The 17,765-nt window shown below is 38.4% G+C and overlaps 1 protein-coding gene and 1 pseudogene across 1 annotated transcript; both read left to right on the forward strand.

Annotated features, from left to right (window-relative positions):
• Positions 1 to 971: 971 nt before the first annotated feature.
• LOC128601741 (E3 ubiquitin-protein ligase TRIM16-like) lies at positions 972 to 6,440 on the forward strand. Its single transcript, XM_053615075.1, has 6 exons — positions 972 to 1,914; positions 4,155 to 4,250; positions 4,421 to 4,666; positions 4,975 to 5,125; positions 5,371 to 5,421; positions 5,856 to 6,440. Exons 1-6 carry the CDS (start codon positions 1,129 to 1,131, stop codon positions 6,395 to 6,397), a joined length of 1,872 nt encoding a protein of 623 aa, XP_053471050.1. The 5' UTR covers positions 972 to 1,128; the 3' UTR covers positions 6,398 to 6,440.
• Positions 6,441 to 8,425: 1,985 nt separating this feature from the next.
• Positions 8,426 to 12,731, forward strand: LOC128601740 (E3 ubiquitin/ISG15 ligase TRIM25-like; annotated as a pseudogene).
• The last annotated feature ends 5,034 nt before the right edge of the window (positions 12,732 to 17,765 follow it).

Raw genomic sequence — 17,765 nt, forward strand, 5'->3', positions numbered from 1 at the left:
ATCTAACATGTATAACCAACAGTTAGAATTATTACTTAGAAGCATAATCTAAATCCATAGTGCACTTGTTGATGAAGTTATATTCTAAGTGTGTATTGAGTTATATGAATTCTGTGTCTTACTGAACAGTAGGCCTAATTGTTTTTCTGTATCAGCACAGAAGGCATAATCTAAAACTATAAAACACTTTCTAACAAGTGGCATTCTAAGTGTGTAAATTTGGAACCTTGTGTTTGTCTAAAGCAGCTCCATTCTATGGCAGTAAATTAAGAACTTTGTGTTTGTCTAAAGCAGCATCACTCTATGGCAGTAAATTAGCAATTAGACACTCACCAGGACTTGGTTTCCAACCAAAGCCCTTTAAGCTTGCAAATCAGTGTCAAAAGAAAGGATAAGACTTCCAGGAGGCAGGTTACCAGGCTGGGACTGTAGGGTGAATTATGGGGCAGAGTAAAAACCCTGGTCTGGTACAACTTTTAAAGAAAAACACAACTGAAAACACATGTGCCACAAATTTAAGATGACATATTGACATGACTAAGTAAATGTGGCAAAGAAGATTGTTCTGTTTTTAATGAAAAAAGGCAAAAACCCTGCCTAAGCTAAGTATGCTGTGGAGAAAGGTATAAAAAGTACTGTATGTGGTTGCATCATTTAGACTTTCTGCAGCTTGTTTCACTTTATTGTTTCAATAAAATTTATTTATTTTTGACATCTACTAACCCGCTGTCTCTGAAGTTTTAGGCTGAAAAGATTGTTCGCCACGACAGTAGTTGCCTGCAGGATATGCTGCAACAAGCAGTTCTTTTCCAATGCTGACATGAAATTTATTTCTCCACCAATCCGCAGCCCACTGGGAATCCTTCTGATTCTAATGATTAACCACTCCAGTATTGGAGACTGGAGACTCTGTCTATTTAATGCTTTTTAAAAAGTCTCCCAAAAGAAAACTGCAGGTTTTCCTAATTTGCGTCTTTCTGTGAGAGCCATGCCCTAGAAATATGTAAAGAGCAGTGTGTTTGTCTTGCAAATTCTGACCTTTTTACATTGTTGTGGTAAAATCTGAAGTGACAGATCTTTAGTATAAAAATTGGCTTTAACGTTAAGCTGACAGGCTTTTTAAAAATTATGATCAGATTTAGAGCAGGTTTCTCATTCCTCTCGCTCTCTCTCAATCTCTCTCTATCTCTGTCTCTCTCTTTCTTCACAACTAAAGTCTTGCAAACACACAGGAGCAGGGAGCCACACCTCCTGATTCCAGAGAAAACTAAACAGATCTCTGAGTCTCTCTCTCTCTCTCTCTCAGTGTGTGAGTTCATGAAAATGGCAGAAGCCAGTATTTTAGTTGATCAGGACCAGGTCATTTGTCCAGTGTGTCAGGATCTCCTGAAGGATCCGGTGACTATCCCCTGTGGTCACAGTTTCTGTAAGGTGTGTATTAATGGCTGCTGGGATCAGGAGGATCAGAAGGGGGTCTACAGCTGTCCTCAGTGCAGAGACACTTTCACTCCGAGGCCTGTTCTACACAGAAACAACATGCTGGCTGAAGTGGTGGAGAAACTGAAGAAGACTAAAATCCAAGCTGCTTCTCCTGCTCACTGTTACGCTGGACCTGGAGATGTGGAGTGTGATTTCTGCACCAGGAGAAAATACAAAGCCATCAAGTCCTGTCTGATGTGTCTGGCTTCCTTTTGTGAAACTCATCTGAAACCTCATCTAGAAGTTTCTGCTTTGAAAAAACACACCTTAATTGAAGCCTCAGCAAAACTCCAAGAGAAGATCTGCTCTGAACATAACAAGCTGATTGAGATCTACTGTCGTACTGACCAAACCTGCATCTGTTATTTGTGTACGATGGATAATCACAAAGGACACGACACCATCACAGTCACAGCAGAAAGAGCTGAGAAACAGGTGAGAATGAGAAACCTTTCCAAAATTACAGTATCTCACAAAAGTGAGTACACCCCTCACATTTTTGTAAATATTTGATTATATCTTTTAATGTGACAACACTGAAGAAATGACACTTTGCTACAATGTAAAGTAGTGAGTGTACAGCTTGTGTAACAGTGTAAATTTACTGTCCCCTCAAAATAACTCAACACACAGCCATTAATGTCTAAAACGCTGGCAACAAAAGTGAGTACACCCCTGTGAAAATGTCCAAATTGGGCCCAAAGTGTCAATAGTTTGTGTGGCCACCATTATTTTCCAGCACTGCCTTAACCTTCTTGGGCATGGAGTTCACCAGAGCTTAACAGGTTGCCACTGGAGTCCTCTTCCACTCCTCCATGATGACATCACGGAGCTGGTGGATGTTAAAGACCTTGTGCTCCTCCACCATCCGTTTGAGGATGCCCCACAGATGCTCAATAGGGTTTAGGTCTGGAGACATGCTTGACCAGTCCATCACCTTCACCCTCAGCTTCTTTAGCAAGGCAGTGGTCATCTTGGAGGTGTGTTTGGGGTCGTTATCATGCTATAATACTGCATACTGATCATGCTCTGCTTCAGTATGTCACAGTACATGTTGGCATTCATGGTTCCCTCAATGAATAGCCGTATGAGTGCTGCCAGCATTGCTGCAGAGGTTGAAGGGATGGGGGGTCAGACCATATGCCGCACACTGCATCAAACTGGTCTGCATGGCTGTCGTCCCAGAAGGAAGTATCTCACTTTTGTGAGATACTGTATATCATCTTAACTATATTTTCCCATCTACAAAAAGGTTCCTTATTCAGTTAAATGATTTAACTTTAATTTCAATTTGTGTATCAATCAGAAGAATTCTGTAAAGGATTATTAAAATTGTATGTGTTCTGGTTAAGAGTGTTAAATTTATCCTCAGTGATAGTCGTAATCTGGTCAGATCAGTTAATGAACATTTCAACCAACACAGAGTTTTGACAGGGTGAGGAAGTTGAACACCCCCCCCCCCCCCATACTCGCACACACACACACACACACACACACACACACACACTCGCTCTCTCTCTACACACACTTTCTCTTCCGTTCTGTTCAATAGTCTGTTCTTTTGTTCTCTGTTGTCTTGTTTAAATGCAGATGCTGACAAGTTTGTCTTCTTAACATGTTTATATTTTGAGGTGTGTGAGATTTTGTGTTGAAAATGGCAGGTTGTGTGTTATTGTACCCATCACAGGACTGGGATATGCTGCTTCATTTTCAACCCAGGTTTTATATCATATAAACAGAATAGACTTTCAAGGAGAGGTGTGACTTACAGTTCATCATGTTCTCTGAGATTCAGGATTTTCCCTTCATTTTAATCAGATCCCAAGTAACTAGTAACTTGCGACTTGAGTCGTCTTCTCAGTGGCTGCTTTAATAATTATAATTATATATTATTGTATTATTAATTATTAATTATATTATATTTTATTATATTAATTAAATATAATTATTAATTAGATTATTATATATCATTATATTATATTATACTATATTATTATTATTATTAAATTATATAAATATTTTAATAATAATTTAATTTAGTGGCTGCTTTTTTTTTACTCAAGTCATTATTAACATTATTACTTTTACTGTTACTTGAGTTATTATTTTTATTATTAGTTTTAATTGTAAATGAGGAACATTTTTGGCTACTCTACCCACCTCTGAGTGTAGAAAAAAAAACCCAAAATGAAATAAATGAAGCAAAAAGAAAAATGAAATTAGTGAGTTACTTCATATAAGATGTGTCCATGACTCTGCACTGAAACATACTCAAACCAGCACTTAAACACGTCCTAAACATGAGTCAGGTGCAGATCATTGAGGAGACTGAAGACTAGAGCTGAACTTGTCTACATCAATTTTATTGTCTTCATTAGTATCATTCAGAGAGTTGAGATCCTTTCTGACTACATGCATTGTTAAAAACACTTTATAAATAACTTTGAATAATCACTCAATTTTATTTTATGTTTGGACTCGTTATTTTACCCTCACCATAAACAGCCTGGTAGAGATTTCTAGCTAGAAACACTACAAAATGCAGTAACCACATAGAAATTCTACAACACTGAGCTACCAGCTGAGTGGATATTGTGATGTGGGAGCTAATAAACTAACAGCTCAGTGTAGCTCATACTTTATAAAAAGCTGAATGTTAGTGATGTTGTCCTCAGAATGAGTTAAAGGAGGAGCAGATGAAATCCCAGCAGAGAATCCAGAAGAAGCAGAAGAAGGTGCAGGAGCTGAAACAGACTGTGAACACGATTAAGGTGAGCAGTGAGCAGAGACAGAACTGCTCCTAGAAACACACACAACATGAACAAACAGTCATCCAGAGTCCCGGTAACAGAGGGAAATGTGTGTGTGTGTGTGTGCATCCTAAGAGTCCCGTGCTCAGACAGCAGTTTGTGTGTGTGTGTGTGTGTGTGTGTCCTAACAGTCCCGTGCTCAGACAGCAGTGGAGGACAGTGAGATTATCTTTACTGAGATGATCAGCTCCATGGAGAAAATGCGCTCGGAGGTGACGGAGCTGATCAGAGCTCAGGAGAAGGCTGAACTGAGTCAAGCTAAACGACTCCTGGAGCAACTGGAGCAGGAGATCACTGATCTTCAGAGGAGAGTCACTGAGCTGGAGCAGCTTTCACACACACACGATCACATCCAATTCCTCCAGGTAACACTCACTGTCTGATCTACAGAGCCAGTTGTTTCTCACACACTCTCTAAAACACCTCTCGTTAAAGCAACAGTAAAATATATGGTGTATTTCTGTAATGCATGCTGGGTAATGTAGTGACAGAACTCTGATGGATGTAAATATGACCACTTTAAAAAAATATGAATTCTGCAAAAAGACGAACTGAGAGATGCAACACTGTGCTACAAAATCCTTCTTCTTTTCTTTTACTTTCCAAAACACTTTGTTTGTGCGTGCTGTTTATCTTTGTTTGAAGTTTCATTTGCTTTCTGTAGGTTTTAGCTTCTGGACGTCAGTTTCCTCCATTAGACAGACCAGAGTTTCACACATCCAGCATCACTGTCCATCAAAATCTCTCATTTGATGGAGTGAGGAATTCTCTCTCAGATCTGAAGAAGAGACTCGAGGAATTCTTTGAGGAGGAATTCAACAAAATCCCTCCACATGGTAAGAGGAGCTGTTCCTGCTGGAGAAACACCATGATGGACGTCTTTACTCGCTCTGTGAAGTGTTATTTCTTAGCACTGCTCCTGCTTTCTTTTCTGCAGACAGTTTACTCACCTGACACGTTTAACTAAAATACTGATTTAAAATGAATAAACTGACTGTATCACTTTCAACTGTTTCCATCTTTTACAACCTGATGATGCTTTTTGTCTTCATTTCCATTTTTCTCTCCACAGCTGCAGCAGTTCAGATCATTTCACCATCAGAGCCACAGAGCAGAGAAGACTTTCTGACATGTACGTCTAACACACACACACACACACACACACCACACACACACACACATCCATACACCACACACACACACATACACACACACACCACATACACACACGCACACACTCACCACATACACACACACGCACACACACACCACATACATACACACACACACACTACACCACACACACACACACAACAAACACACACACACACACACCCCATACACACACACACACACATATACCACACAGACACACAGCACATACACACACCACGTACACATATGCACAAACACACACACCTCTCACTCTTCATATATATATATATATATATATATATATATATATATATATATATATATATATATATATATATATATATATATATTCTGTGAATGAAATCCAACATGTTCAGATTGTTCAGTTTGTTTTTTTTTCTTTTATTTTAGATTTTTGGTATCTGACTCTGGATCCCAGCACGGCACATCATTACGTCATTCTGTCTGAGAAGAACAGAGCGGTGACAGCCAGTGAGAGAGAACAGCAGTACTCTGATCATCCAGAGAGATTTGACTCCTATAAACAGGTGTTGTGTAAGGAGAGTCTGTGTGGACGCTGTTACTGGGAGGTGGAGTGGAGTGGTTTTGGTGTGTACATCTCAGTCTCATATAAAGACATCAGGAGGAAAGGAGAGGGTAGTGAATGTGGGTTTGGATGCAACAATCAGTCCTGGAGTCTGTGGTGTTCTTCTTCTTCTTTCTGTTTCTATCACAACGACAATAAAACTGATCTCGGAGTTCCATCATCCTCCAGAATAGGAGTGTATGTGGATCACAGTGCAGGAAGTCTGTCCTTCTACAGCGTCTCTGACACGATGAAGCTCCTCCACAGAGTCCACACCACATTCACTCAGCCTCTATATGCTGGGTTTGGGCTCTACTGGCTGTTTGGTTCTACTGTGAGATTGTGTGATCCAAAATTAAGTGTGTAGTGTTTTATGTAAAATTCCTGCACGTTGCCACATTGTTGCTCAGTCATCTGTCTTACTAGCACACAATTCAGCTGCCCAAAAAAACAGCCACTTTAATGTATTAATTAAAACACATTTTGTAAAATAATTAAAAAGGAAATATTAAAAATTAACTGTCAGACAAGAAACTAGTAAAATTGAAAAAGAAAATAATCAAATATCTCGTGACCTTAGCATTATAAAAGTTCTATCTGTTTGTTTCATATTAAGCAACCTCTCATTCAATAACTAATAAACAGTAATAAAGCCAGTACAGAACAACATTTTAAATCTGTTAAGGTCACACTATATAAAAATAAAATATAATATTATGAAGGAATTTTATTTTTCTGGTTGTATTCGAAGATGTAAAGTATACATTCATTCTGATTAAAATCTGAAGTTGTTTCTAAACTCTGAAATTTCATTGTAAAACATTTAACACTATTTAAAATCCATTAGAACAGGGGTTCCCAAACTTTTCCAGGGCAAGGCCCCCCAAATGGCATTAACATTTGACCGAGGCCCCCCTTTTGCAAGATGTCTTTAAAACACATTAAAAATACAAACTTCTGAATATATCCCCCTTTTTTTTCTTTTCTTTTTTTATTAATAATTACATCTTACACCTTTACATTACATTACATTAGGAATTGATTGTGTGTGTGTGTGTGTGTGTGTGTGTGTGTGTGTGTGGTTGTCTGAGAGTGAGAAAGAGGAAATCATGTATTTATTTATTTTTCACACCAAATTGTTGAGGCCCCCCAGGCGCCCCCTGGTGGCCCCCACTTTGAAAAAGACTGCATTAGAACATACAGTACATGATTGGTTAAGGCTGCCTATGTTGTGTTCATCACATCTAACAAGTGGCATTCTAAGTGTGTAAATTTGGAACCTTGTGTTTGTCTAAAGCAGCTCCATTCTATGGCAGTAAATTAAGAACTTTGTGTTTGTCTAAAGCAGCATCACTCTATGGCAGTAAATTAGCAATTAGACACTCACCAGAACTGGGTTTCCAACCAAAGCCCTTTAAGCTTGCAAATCAGTGTCAAAAGAAAGGATAAGACTTCCAGGAGACAGGTTACCAGGCTGGGACTGTAGGGTGAATTATGGGGCAGAGTAAAAACCCTGGTCTGGTACAACTTTTAAAGAAAAACACAACTGAAAACACATGTGCCACAAATTTAAGATGACATATTGACATGACTAAGTAAATGTGGCAAAGAAGATTGTTCTGTTTTTAATGAAAAAAGGCAAAAACCCTGCCTAAGCTAAGTATGCTGTGGAGAAAGGTATAAAAAGTGTTGTATGTGGTTGCATCATTTAGACTTTCTGCAGCTTGTTTCACTTTATTGTTTCAATAAAGTTTATTTACTTTTTGACATCTACTAACCCGCTGTCTCTGAAGTTTTTTGTTAGGCTGAAAAGATTGTTCGCCACGACAGTAGTTGCCTGCAGGATATGCTGCAACAAGCAGTTCTTTTCCAATGCTGACATGAAATTTATTTCTCCACCAATCCGCGGCACACTGGGAATCCTTCTGATTCTAATGATTAACCACTCCAGCATTGGACACTGGAGACTCTGTCTATTTAATGCTTTTTAAAAAGTCTCCCAAAAGAAAACTGCCGTTTTTCCCAATTTGCGTCTTTCTGGGAGAGCCATGCCCTAGAAATATGTAAAGAGCAGTGTGTTTGTCTTGCAAATTCTGACCTTTTTACATTGTTGTGGTAAAATCTGAAGTGACAGATCTTTAGTATAAAAGTTGGCTTTAATGTTAAGCTGACAGGCTTTTTAAAAATTATGATCAGAATTAGAGCAGGTTTCTCGTTCCTCTCGCTCTCTCGCTCTCTCTCAATCTCTCTCTATCTCTGTCTCTCTCTTTCTTCACAACTAAAGTCTTGCAAACACACAGAAGCAGGGCGCCACACCTCCTGATTCCAGAGAAAACAAAATAGATCTCTGAGTCTCTCTCTCTCTCTCTCTCTCTCAGTGTGTGAGTACAGGAAAATGGCAGAAGCCAGTATTTCAGTTGATCAGGACCAGGTCATTTGTCCAGTGTGTCAGGATCTCCTGAAGGATCCGGTGACTATCCCCTGTGGTCACAGTTTCTGTAAGGTGTGTAGTAATGGCTGCTGGGATCAGGAGGATGAGAAGGGGCTCTACAGCTGTCCTCAGTGCAGAGACACTTTCACTCCGAGGCCTGTTCTACACAGAAACAACATGCTGGCTGAAGTGGTGGAGAAACTGAAGAAGACTGAAGTCCAAGCTGCTTCTCCTGCTCACTGTTACGCTGGACCTGGAGATGTGGAGTGTGATTTCTGCACCAGGAGAAAATACAAAGCCATCAAGTCCTGTCTGATGTGTCTGGCTTCCTTTTGTGAAACTCATCTGAAACCTCATCTAGAAGTTTCTGCTTTGAAAAAACACACCTTAATTGAAGCCTCAGCAAAGCTACAAGAGAAGATCTGCTCTGAACATAACAAGCTGATTGAGATCTACTGTCGTACTGATCAGACCTGCATCTGTTATTTGTGTACGATGGATAATCACAAAGGACACTTCACCGTCACAGTTGCAGCAGAAAGAGCTGAGAAACAGGTGAGAATGAGAAACCTTTCCAAAATTAAATCATCTTAATTATATTTGCCCATCTACAATCAGGTGCTTTAGTCAGTTATATGATTTAAACTTTAATTTCAATTTGTGTATCAATCAGAAGGATTCTGTAAAAGATTATTAAAATTATTTTATTATTTATTTATTATTAAAACACACTTTCTCTTCTGTTCTGTTCAATAATCTGTTCTTCTGTACCCTGTTGTCTTGTTTAAATGCAGATGCTGACATGTTTGTGGTGTTAACATGCTTGTTTTTTGGGGTGTGTGTGAGATTTTTTGTTAAAAATGTCAGGTTGTGTGTTATTGTACCCATCACAGGACTGGGATATGCTGCTTCATCTTCAACCCAGGTTTTATATCATATAAACAGAACAGACAGACTTTCAAGGAGAGGTGTGACTTACAGTTCATCATGTTGTCTCAGATTCAGGATTTTCCCTTCATTTTAATCAGATCCCAAGTAACTAGTAACTTACAACTTGAGTCGTCTTCTCATTGGCTTCTTTATTACTCTTACTCAAGTCATTATTAACATCATTACTTTTACTGTTACTTGAGTTATTATTTTTATTAGTAGTTTTACTCCTACTTGAGAAACTTTTTGGCTACTCTACCCACCTCTGAGTGTAGAAAAAAAACGTAAAAAAAAAAAAACGTAAAAAAAAAACCGAAATGAAATTAGTGAGTTACTTCATATAAGATGTGTCCATGACTCTGCACTTTAACATACTCAAACCGGCACTTAAACACGTCCTAAACATGAGTCAGGTGCAGATCATTGAGGAGACTGAAGACTAGAGCTGAACTTGTCTGCATCAATTTTATTGTCTTCATTAGTATCAATCAGAGAGTTAAAATCCTTTCTGACTACATGCATTGTTAAAAACACTTTATAAATAACTTTGAATAATCACTCAATTTTATTTTATGTTTGGACTCGTTATTTTACCCTCACCATAAACAGCCTGGTAGAGATTTCTAGCTAGAAACACTACAAAATGCAGTAACCACATAGAAATTCTACAACACTGAGCTACCAGCTGAGTGGATATTGTGATGTGGGAGCTAATAAACTAACAGCTCAGTGTAGCTCATACTTTATAAAAAGCTGAATGTTAGTGATGTTGTCCTCAGAATGAGTTAAAGGAGGAGCAGATGAAATCCCAGCAGAGAATCCAGGAGAAGCTGGAGAAGGTGCAGGAGCTGAAACAGACTGTGAACACGATTAAGGTGAGCAGTGAGCAGAGACTGAGCTGCTCCTAGAAACACACACAACATGAACAACCAGTCATCCAGAGTCCCGGTAACAGAGGGAAATGTGTGTGTGTGTGTGTGTGTGTGTGTGTGTGTGTGTGTGTGTGTGTGTGTGTGTGTGTGTGTGTGTTTCCTAACAGTCCCATGCTCAGATAGCAGTGGAGGACAGTGAGATTATCTTTACTGAGATGATCAGCTCCATGGAGAAAAAGCGCTCGGAGGTGACGGAGCTGATCAGAGCTCAGGAGAAGGCTGAACTGAGTCGAGCTGAACGACTCCTGGAGCAACTGGAGCAGGAGATCACTGATCTTCAGAGGAGAGTCACTGAGCTGGAGCAGCTTTCACACACACACGATCACATCCACTTCCTCCAGGTAACACTCACTGTCTGATCTACAGAGCCAGCTGTTCCTCACACACTCTCTAAAATACCTCTCGTTAAAGCAACAATAAAATATATGGTGTATTTGTGTAATGCATGCTGGGTAATGTAGTGACAGAACACTGATGGATGTAAATATGTCCACTTCATGAAAAATCATGAATTCTGCACAAAGACAAATTGAGAGATGCAACACTGTGCTACAAAATCCTTCTTCTTTTCTTTTACTTTCCAAAACACTTTGTTTGTGCGTGCTGTTTATCTTTGTTTGAAGTTTCATTTGCTTTCTGTAGGCTTTAGCTTCTGGACGTCGGTTTCCTCCATTAGACAGACCAGAGTTTGACACATCCAGCATCACTGTCCATCAACATCTCTCATTTGATGGATTGAGGAATTCTCTCTCAGATCTGAAGAAGAGACTCGAGGAATTCTGTGAGGAGGAATTCAACAAAATCCCTCCACATGGTAAGAGGAGCTGTTCCTGCTGGAGAAACACCATGATGGACGTCTTTACTCGCTCTGTGAAGTGTTATTTCTTAGCACTGCTCCTGCTTTCTTTTCTGCAGACAGTTTACTCACCTGACACGTTTAACTAAAATACTGATTTAAAATGAATAAACTGACTGTATCACTTTCAACTGTTTCCATCTTTTACAACCTGATGATGCTTTTTGTCTTCATTTCCATTTTTCTCTCCACAGCTGCAGCAGTTCAGATCATTTCACCATCAGAGCCACAGAGCAGAGAAGACTTTCTGACATGTACGTCTAACACACACACACACACACACACACACATACACACACCACATACACACAGGTCTCACTCTTCACATAAATATATTCTGTGAATGAAACCCAACATGTTCACATTGTTCAGTCTGTTTTTCTCTTTTATTTTAGATTTCTGTTATCTGACTCTGGATCCCAACACGGCACATCGTAACCTCATTCTGTCTGAGATGAACAGAGCGGTGAAAGCCAGTGAGAGAGAGCAGCAGAACTCTGATCATCCAGAGAGATTTGACACCTATAGTCAGGTGTTGTCTAAGGAGAGTGTGTGTGGACGCTGTTACTGGGAGGTGGAGTGGAGCGGTACTGATGTGGAAATTTCAGTCTCATATAAAGACATCAGGAGGAAAGGACTGGGTAATGAGTGTGGGTTTGGACGCAACAATCAGTCCTGGAGTCTGCGGTGTTCTTCTTCTTCTCTCTCTTTCTATCACAATGCCATTGAGACTAAGCTCAGCGGTCATTCATCCTCCAGAATAGGAGTGTATGTCGATCACAGTGCAGGGAGTCTGTCCTTCTACAGCATCTTTGACACGATGAAGCTCGTCCACAGAGTCCACACCACATTCACTCAGCCTCTATACGCTGGGTTTTGGTTCAACTGTTGTGGTTCTACATCTGTGAGATTGTGTGATCCAGAATAAAGTGTGTAGTGTTTTATTTAAAATTCCTGCACGTTGCCATATTGTTGCTCAGTCATCTGTCTTACTAGCACACAATCCAGCTGCACAAAAACAGCCATTTTAATGTATTAATTAAAACAGATTTTACAATAATTAAAAATGAAATGTTAAAAATTAACTGTCAGAAAAGAAACTAGTAAAATTGAAGAAGAAAATGATCAAATGATATCTTGTGACCTTAGCATTATAAAGTTCTATCTGTTTGTTTCATATTAAGCAACCTCTCATTAAATAACTAATAAACAGTAATAAAGCCAGTACAGAACAACATTTTAAACCTGTTAAGGTCACACTATATAAAAATAAAATATAAACTTTTGAAGGAAAATACTCATTCACTCTTTAAAATCTGAAGTTTTTTCTAAATCCTGAAATTTCATTGTAATTTAACACTATTTAAAATCCATTAGAACATACAGTACATGACTGGTTGAGGCTGCCAATGATATGTTCATCCCATATTCAGCCTGGAAGATGACTAGCCAGCAGATAGAACACCTTATAAATCCAAGTTATCTGTGGGTTTGGAATTTGTATTAAAATTTACACAAAGGTTTTTTAAAAAAAAAACAAAAGCCAAATCACATTTAATGTATATTTTCAGATTATTTAATCAATTGGCAATAACTACAGTATCTTAAACATGATGTTTGTGAAAATCACTGACTTTTTTCCCACCAAAAATCACATCTTTTAATGTTCTAATATATTGTCTGTGTGGATAATGATGATAAATATGTCTCTGTTAACTGTATCTGTCTGTGCTCTGACTCCATGATTGTTCATTTTCAATAAAATAAAGCAAGAAATCCATTACAGTTCTCTATTCTGATTGGTCAGAAGGTGTTGATTAGTTTTCTATAACAGCAGCTCTGACAGTAGTGCAGGATTATATTAATGTGCTCGTTCTAATACGTTATCGTTTCTATAGTAACAGCTCATTCACAGGGACTTTGGACGTTCCACATAAACAGATTAAAAAACTTGTTTAATCGCTGATATGGTGACGTTTTCTTAACTTAAGGAGACATTTGTTTAACATTTATGGAAGGAGTCTCCAGTGTCAGCGCTTTGTAACAGTCAGAGGTAAAGCTGTAACTTTAAGTTTTCTGACATCTTCAGGACAGAGGAGTTTATGCTTCGTGGATTCTCAGTAACATGACAAACTGTATAAAGAGAAGCAGGTGAGGGAACGACTGTTTATAGCTGCTATAACATAAGTGAAAACAGGAACTAACCTGTTTACAAAACATTAATCAACATTAAATATAACTATAAACTGATAAAAGCATGATGTTATAGAATAAACTGCAATCACTGCTAAATTACTGTGGTAAAGACACATTGAATGTTTGCCTCCTAAAATTCTGCAAAGTCAAAAAATATTTCTTGGCACCATAATGAACACTGTATAGTAATTGAAGATGATCCCCCCCCCCCCCCCCCCCCCCACTCCCTCTGAAATCAGCTGCATTAAGAATATTGCTCTATTTTGTAATTCTGGTGATGGAAGTGAAATTATTTTATACCTGTGTGTTAACAAATAAAAATGAAAGAGACGTGTTTATGAACACTGTAACATCTAACCTGGACATTTCCCCTCCAGACTGCCAGAGGGCGCCCTTACACACATTTTGAATCACCTCTTCACTTACTCCACTCATTTCCCATTTGTTCTCATAAAATGCACATGGACCATTCAGAAATTGTGAACCTTCCAGTTTGCTAATAAATCTCCTCAGTTCTAAGCCGTGTTTATTCTGAATTGATATCCTGTTTATGATCTTACCTCTGCCTCTGTCTCTGCCTCGCGGTTCGATTTTAATGATATTTCTGATCTATGGTGTTTTAACCCTGAACTGTCTAGTATTTATGGGCAGATGAATCCTCATAAAGCACTGAGGGTTTCCCCTGACAGTTCCAGGAGAAGATTGAAAGCTTCTAGAGTGTTGAAAACAGTGCCATCTGATGGTTAGTTAAAAATAAAGCAGCCAAAAGCCTGTGGAAGAAGCTCCATCGGATGAAGCAGCCATGACACACTCCATAGATATTTTCAATGTTATGTGCACAAATAAAAGCCCAACACATGTGTGTGTTAGTGTGTGTGTGTGTGTGTGTGTGTGTGTGTGTGTGTGTGTGTGTGTGTGTGTTGAATTTCTCCCTCTGATCAATTCATTTACCCATTAAAGTGTGGCAATAAATGCCAGTATGAACTAATATAAATGAATATGATGTAACAGAAGAATAATGTACACATATATGACTAACAGAGTTGCATATGGCAAGTATTTTACCTGAAATTATTTGTATTCTTCATATTTCTTGTATCACTGGTTATTAAAAAAAAATTGAACAAATTTGAAGGAAAATTATTCATTGTGACATGAACAAAATGATCCATTCATATAAAGAGTGGGACTGAAATGTGAATAAGGACACTGTGTGATGGGATCATTTGGGTATTAAATGTGTTTATAAGGCAGTGGTACTGCTTGTTTAACTGTAGGAATGACAGAAAGGTGACAAAGAAGTTTTTAATTATTTTTATTGAGAAATAAGAGCTGTTTGACAGGGTTGAGTCTATTTCCCCTCTTTGACAGTACTCCCCCTACCTTAGAGAACACTCTTTCATATGGTACAGAGATGTACAAAGAAACTGCAATGCCAAAGTGTATTAATTACCAAAACAAAACCAACAGTGCAAAAATTCACCAAGAAAAAAACAACAACAAATAATTAATGACATAATTAGTGATGATTTAAATGTAACATATTGATTATCCAACTTTCAAAGTACAGTACTCCTTACAAACCAACCAACCAAACTGAGCCAACGGACTAAAGTAAGATCTGGGGTTCAAACATTCCGGCATGCAAAGCAAATCTTGAAGTACATTATAACATCTATAAAGACAGCCTTCATACTTTCAATGCAGAACTATGCATAGCTAGACAGACTTACTTCTCAAACATCATAAACAGTAACATCAACAACACACATACTCTTTTTGCTACAGTAGAGAAATTAACAAACCCACCAACTCAGATTCCACGTGAAATGCGCTCTGATTGCAAATGCAACGAGTTTGCGTCTTTTTTCAAGAAAAAAAAAAATGATAGAATGGTGATCAGCTCGTCCTCATGTTGCACTGAAGTTAGAGAGCACCCACCACAACAACTTCACAACTATGTTACTGTGTCTTACTTTTGAGGAAATTGAGGCCAAAACTCTAGAAGAAACAATACAACAGCTTAAAACATCAACCTGCTTTCTCGACACACTCCCTACATCCTTTTTCAAAATTGTTTTTAAATGTTTAGAAAAAGATCTCTTAGACTTAGTAAATGCTTCACTCCTCTCAGGCACTTTTCCAAAATCCCTGAAAACCACAATTGTTAAGCCCCTTCTGAAAAAGAACAATCTGGATGACACTGTTTAAACAACTATAGACCTATATCAAATCTTACTTTTATAGCCAAAATCATGTAAAAGTTGTTTTGAATCAGCTGAACTAATTTCTATCCTCAAATAGCTGTTTGGACAATTTCCAATCTGGTTTATGGCAGCATCACAGCACAGAGACGGCACTCATAAAGATAATTAATGATATTCAGTTAAATACTAATTCAGGCAAAATAGCCGTGCTGGTATTGTTGGATTTCAGTGCTGCTTTTGACACTGTCGACCTCAGTATACTCCTAGACAGACTGGATAGGGCTCTCTGGGACGGTCCTTGGCTGGTTCACGTCATATCTAGAAGGGAGGGGTTTCTGTGTGAACGTAGGCAGCTATGAATCTGAGTGGACGTCCATGATGTATGGAGTCCCACAAGACTCAATCCTCGGACTGCTGCTGTTCAACCTGTATATGTCCCACTAGGCCAAATTATAAGGAGGAACCAAATTGCATACCACAGCTATGCAGATGACACCCAGATCTACCTAGCCCTGTCGCTTAATGATTACCACTCCATAGACTCCCTGTGCCAGTGCCTTGATAAAGTTAACAGTTGGATGTGCCAAAACGTACTTCAGTTAAACAAAGACAAGACAGAAGTCATTGTATTTGGAAACAAAGATGAAAGTCTCAAGATGAACACGTACCTTGATTTCAGGGGTCTAAAGACAAAAAAATCAAGTCAGGAATCTTGGTGTAATTTTGGAGTCTGATCTAAGTTTCAGTAGTCAAGTAAAAGCAATTACCAAATCATCTTAATATCACCTCAAAAATATAGCAAGATGTAGGTGTTTCATTTCCAGTCAAGACTTCGAGAAACTTGTTCATGCATTCATTAGCAGCAGGGTGGATTACTGCAATGGTCTTCTCACTGGTCTTCCCATTAGACAGCTCATTCAGAATGCTGCTGCCAGGATTCTCACCCGAACCAAAAAATCGGAGCATATTACTCCAGTTCTCAGTTCTTTACACTGGCTTCCAATTACATTCAGAATCGATTTTAAAGTACTATTACTAGTTTATAAATCAGTACATGACCTAGGAGCTAAATACATTACAGATATGTTTACTGAATATAAACCGAACAGGCCTCTCAGATCATTAGTATCAGGTCAGTTAGAAATACCAAGGGTTCACTCAAAACAAGGTGAGATTATTATGCCACCTGTGACTGGAACCAGCTTCCAGAAGAATTCCTAAATAATTAGTCACATTTAAAGCCAGACTGAAAACACATCTATTTAGCCTCGCATTTACTGACTGAACACTATGCTGCACTCTATTGATTGATCTATATCATTTTAACTCTGTAACTTTTCCATTTTTTAAAATTCTTTTTTTAATCTACTGCTCATTTTAATGCATTTTTCTAAATTTTATTTCTTGTTCTTCTATTTTATTGTATTTTCTTCATCATTTTATGCAAAGCACTTTGAATTATCATTGTGTATGAAATGCGCTATATAAATAAACTTGCCTTCCCTAGTTTTCCACAAAAAAAGCACAAAAAACTTGTAAAGCTTGAAAAAAGTCTCAGCAACAGTCACAAAAATATTTCGCCAAATCCTATATGGACTGATTAATATTTAATCACACATCATTTGCAACCAGCTGAACATATATGTGATTTGTGCTCAGTGTGAGAGAAAAGAGAAGCAGATGAAATCCCCGCAGAGAATCCAGGAGAAGCAGAAGAAGGTGCAGGAGCTGAAACAGGCTATGAACATGATTAAGGTGAGCAGTGAGCAGAGAAACCACTCCAAACCACTCCAAGAAACACACTGTAACACTTTCCCAGTTTCAGGTATGTAATGACAAATTTGGAGGTAGGCTTGGAACAACTCAAAAGGTGCTTTATTCATTATCTTTCACTTTTGATTTTCAGCTGTTTTATTATGCAAGCACACACACACACACACACACACACACGCACAGAATGGTGCTGGTTGACTCTTTCTCTTTTGAGGCTCTATTTTTTATCCTTGCCTCGGCTCACTGCAACAGAACACACTCATTAGTACAATTCCCTGCAGATGTGCATTCCTTACCACTCACTTTCTCTCCCACCACTGTGGAGACACTGGAGTGGGACATGGTCTGAACATGGGTGAAACCTAATCGAACAGTTTGTCAATACGAGGCATTGGTTATACATCAAATTT

This window comes from Ictalurus furcatus, chromosome 26 (assembly GCF_023375685.1).
Source record: "Ictalurus furcatus strain D&B chromosome 26, Billie_1.0, whole genome shotgun sequence".
Lineage (NCBI taxonomy): Eukaryota > Metazoa > Chordata > Actinopteri > Siluriformes > Ictaluridae > Ictalurus > Ictalurus furcatus.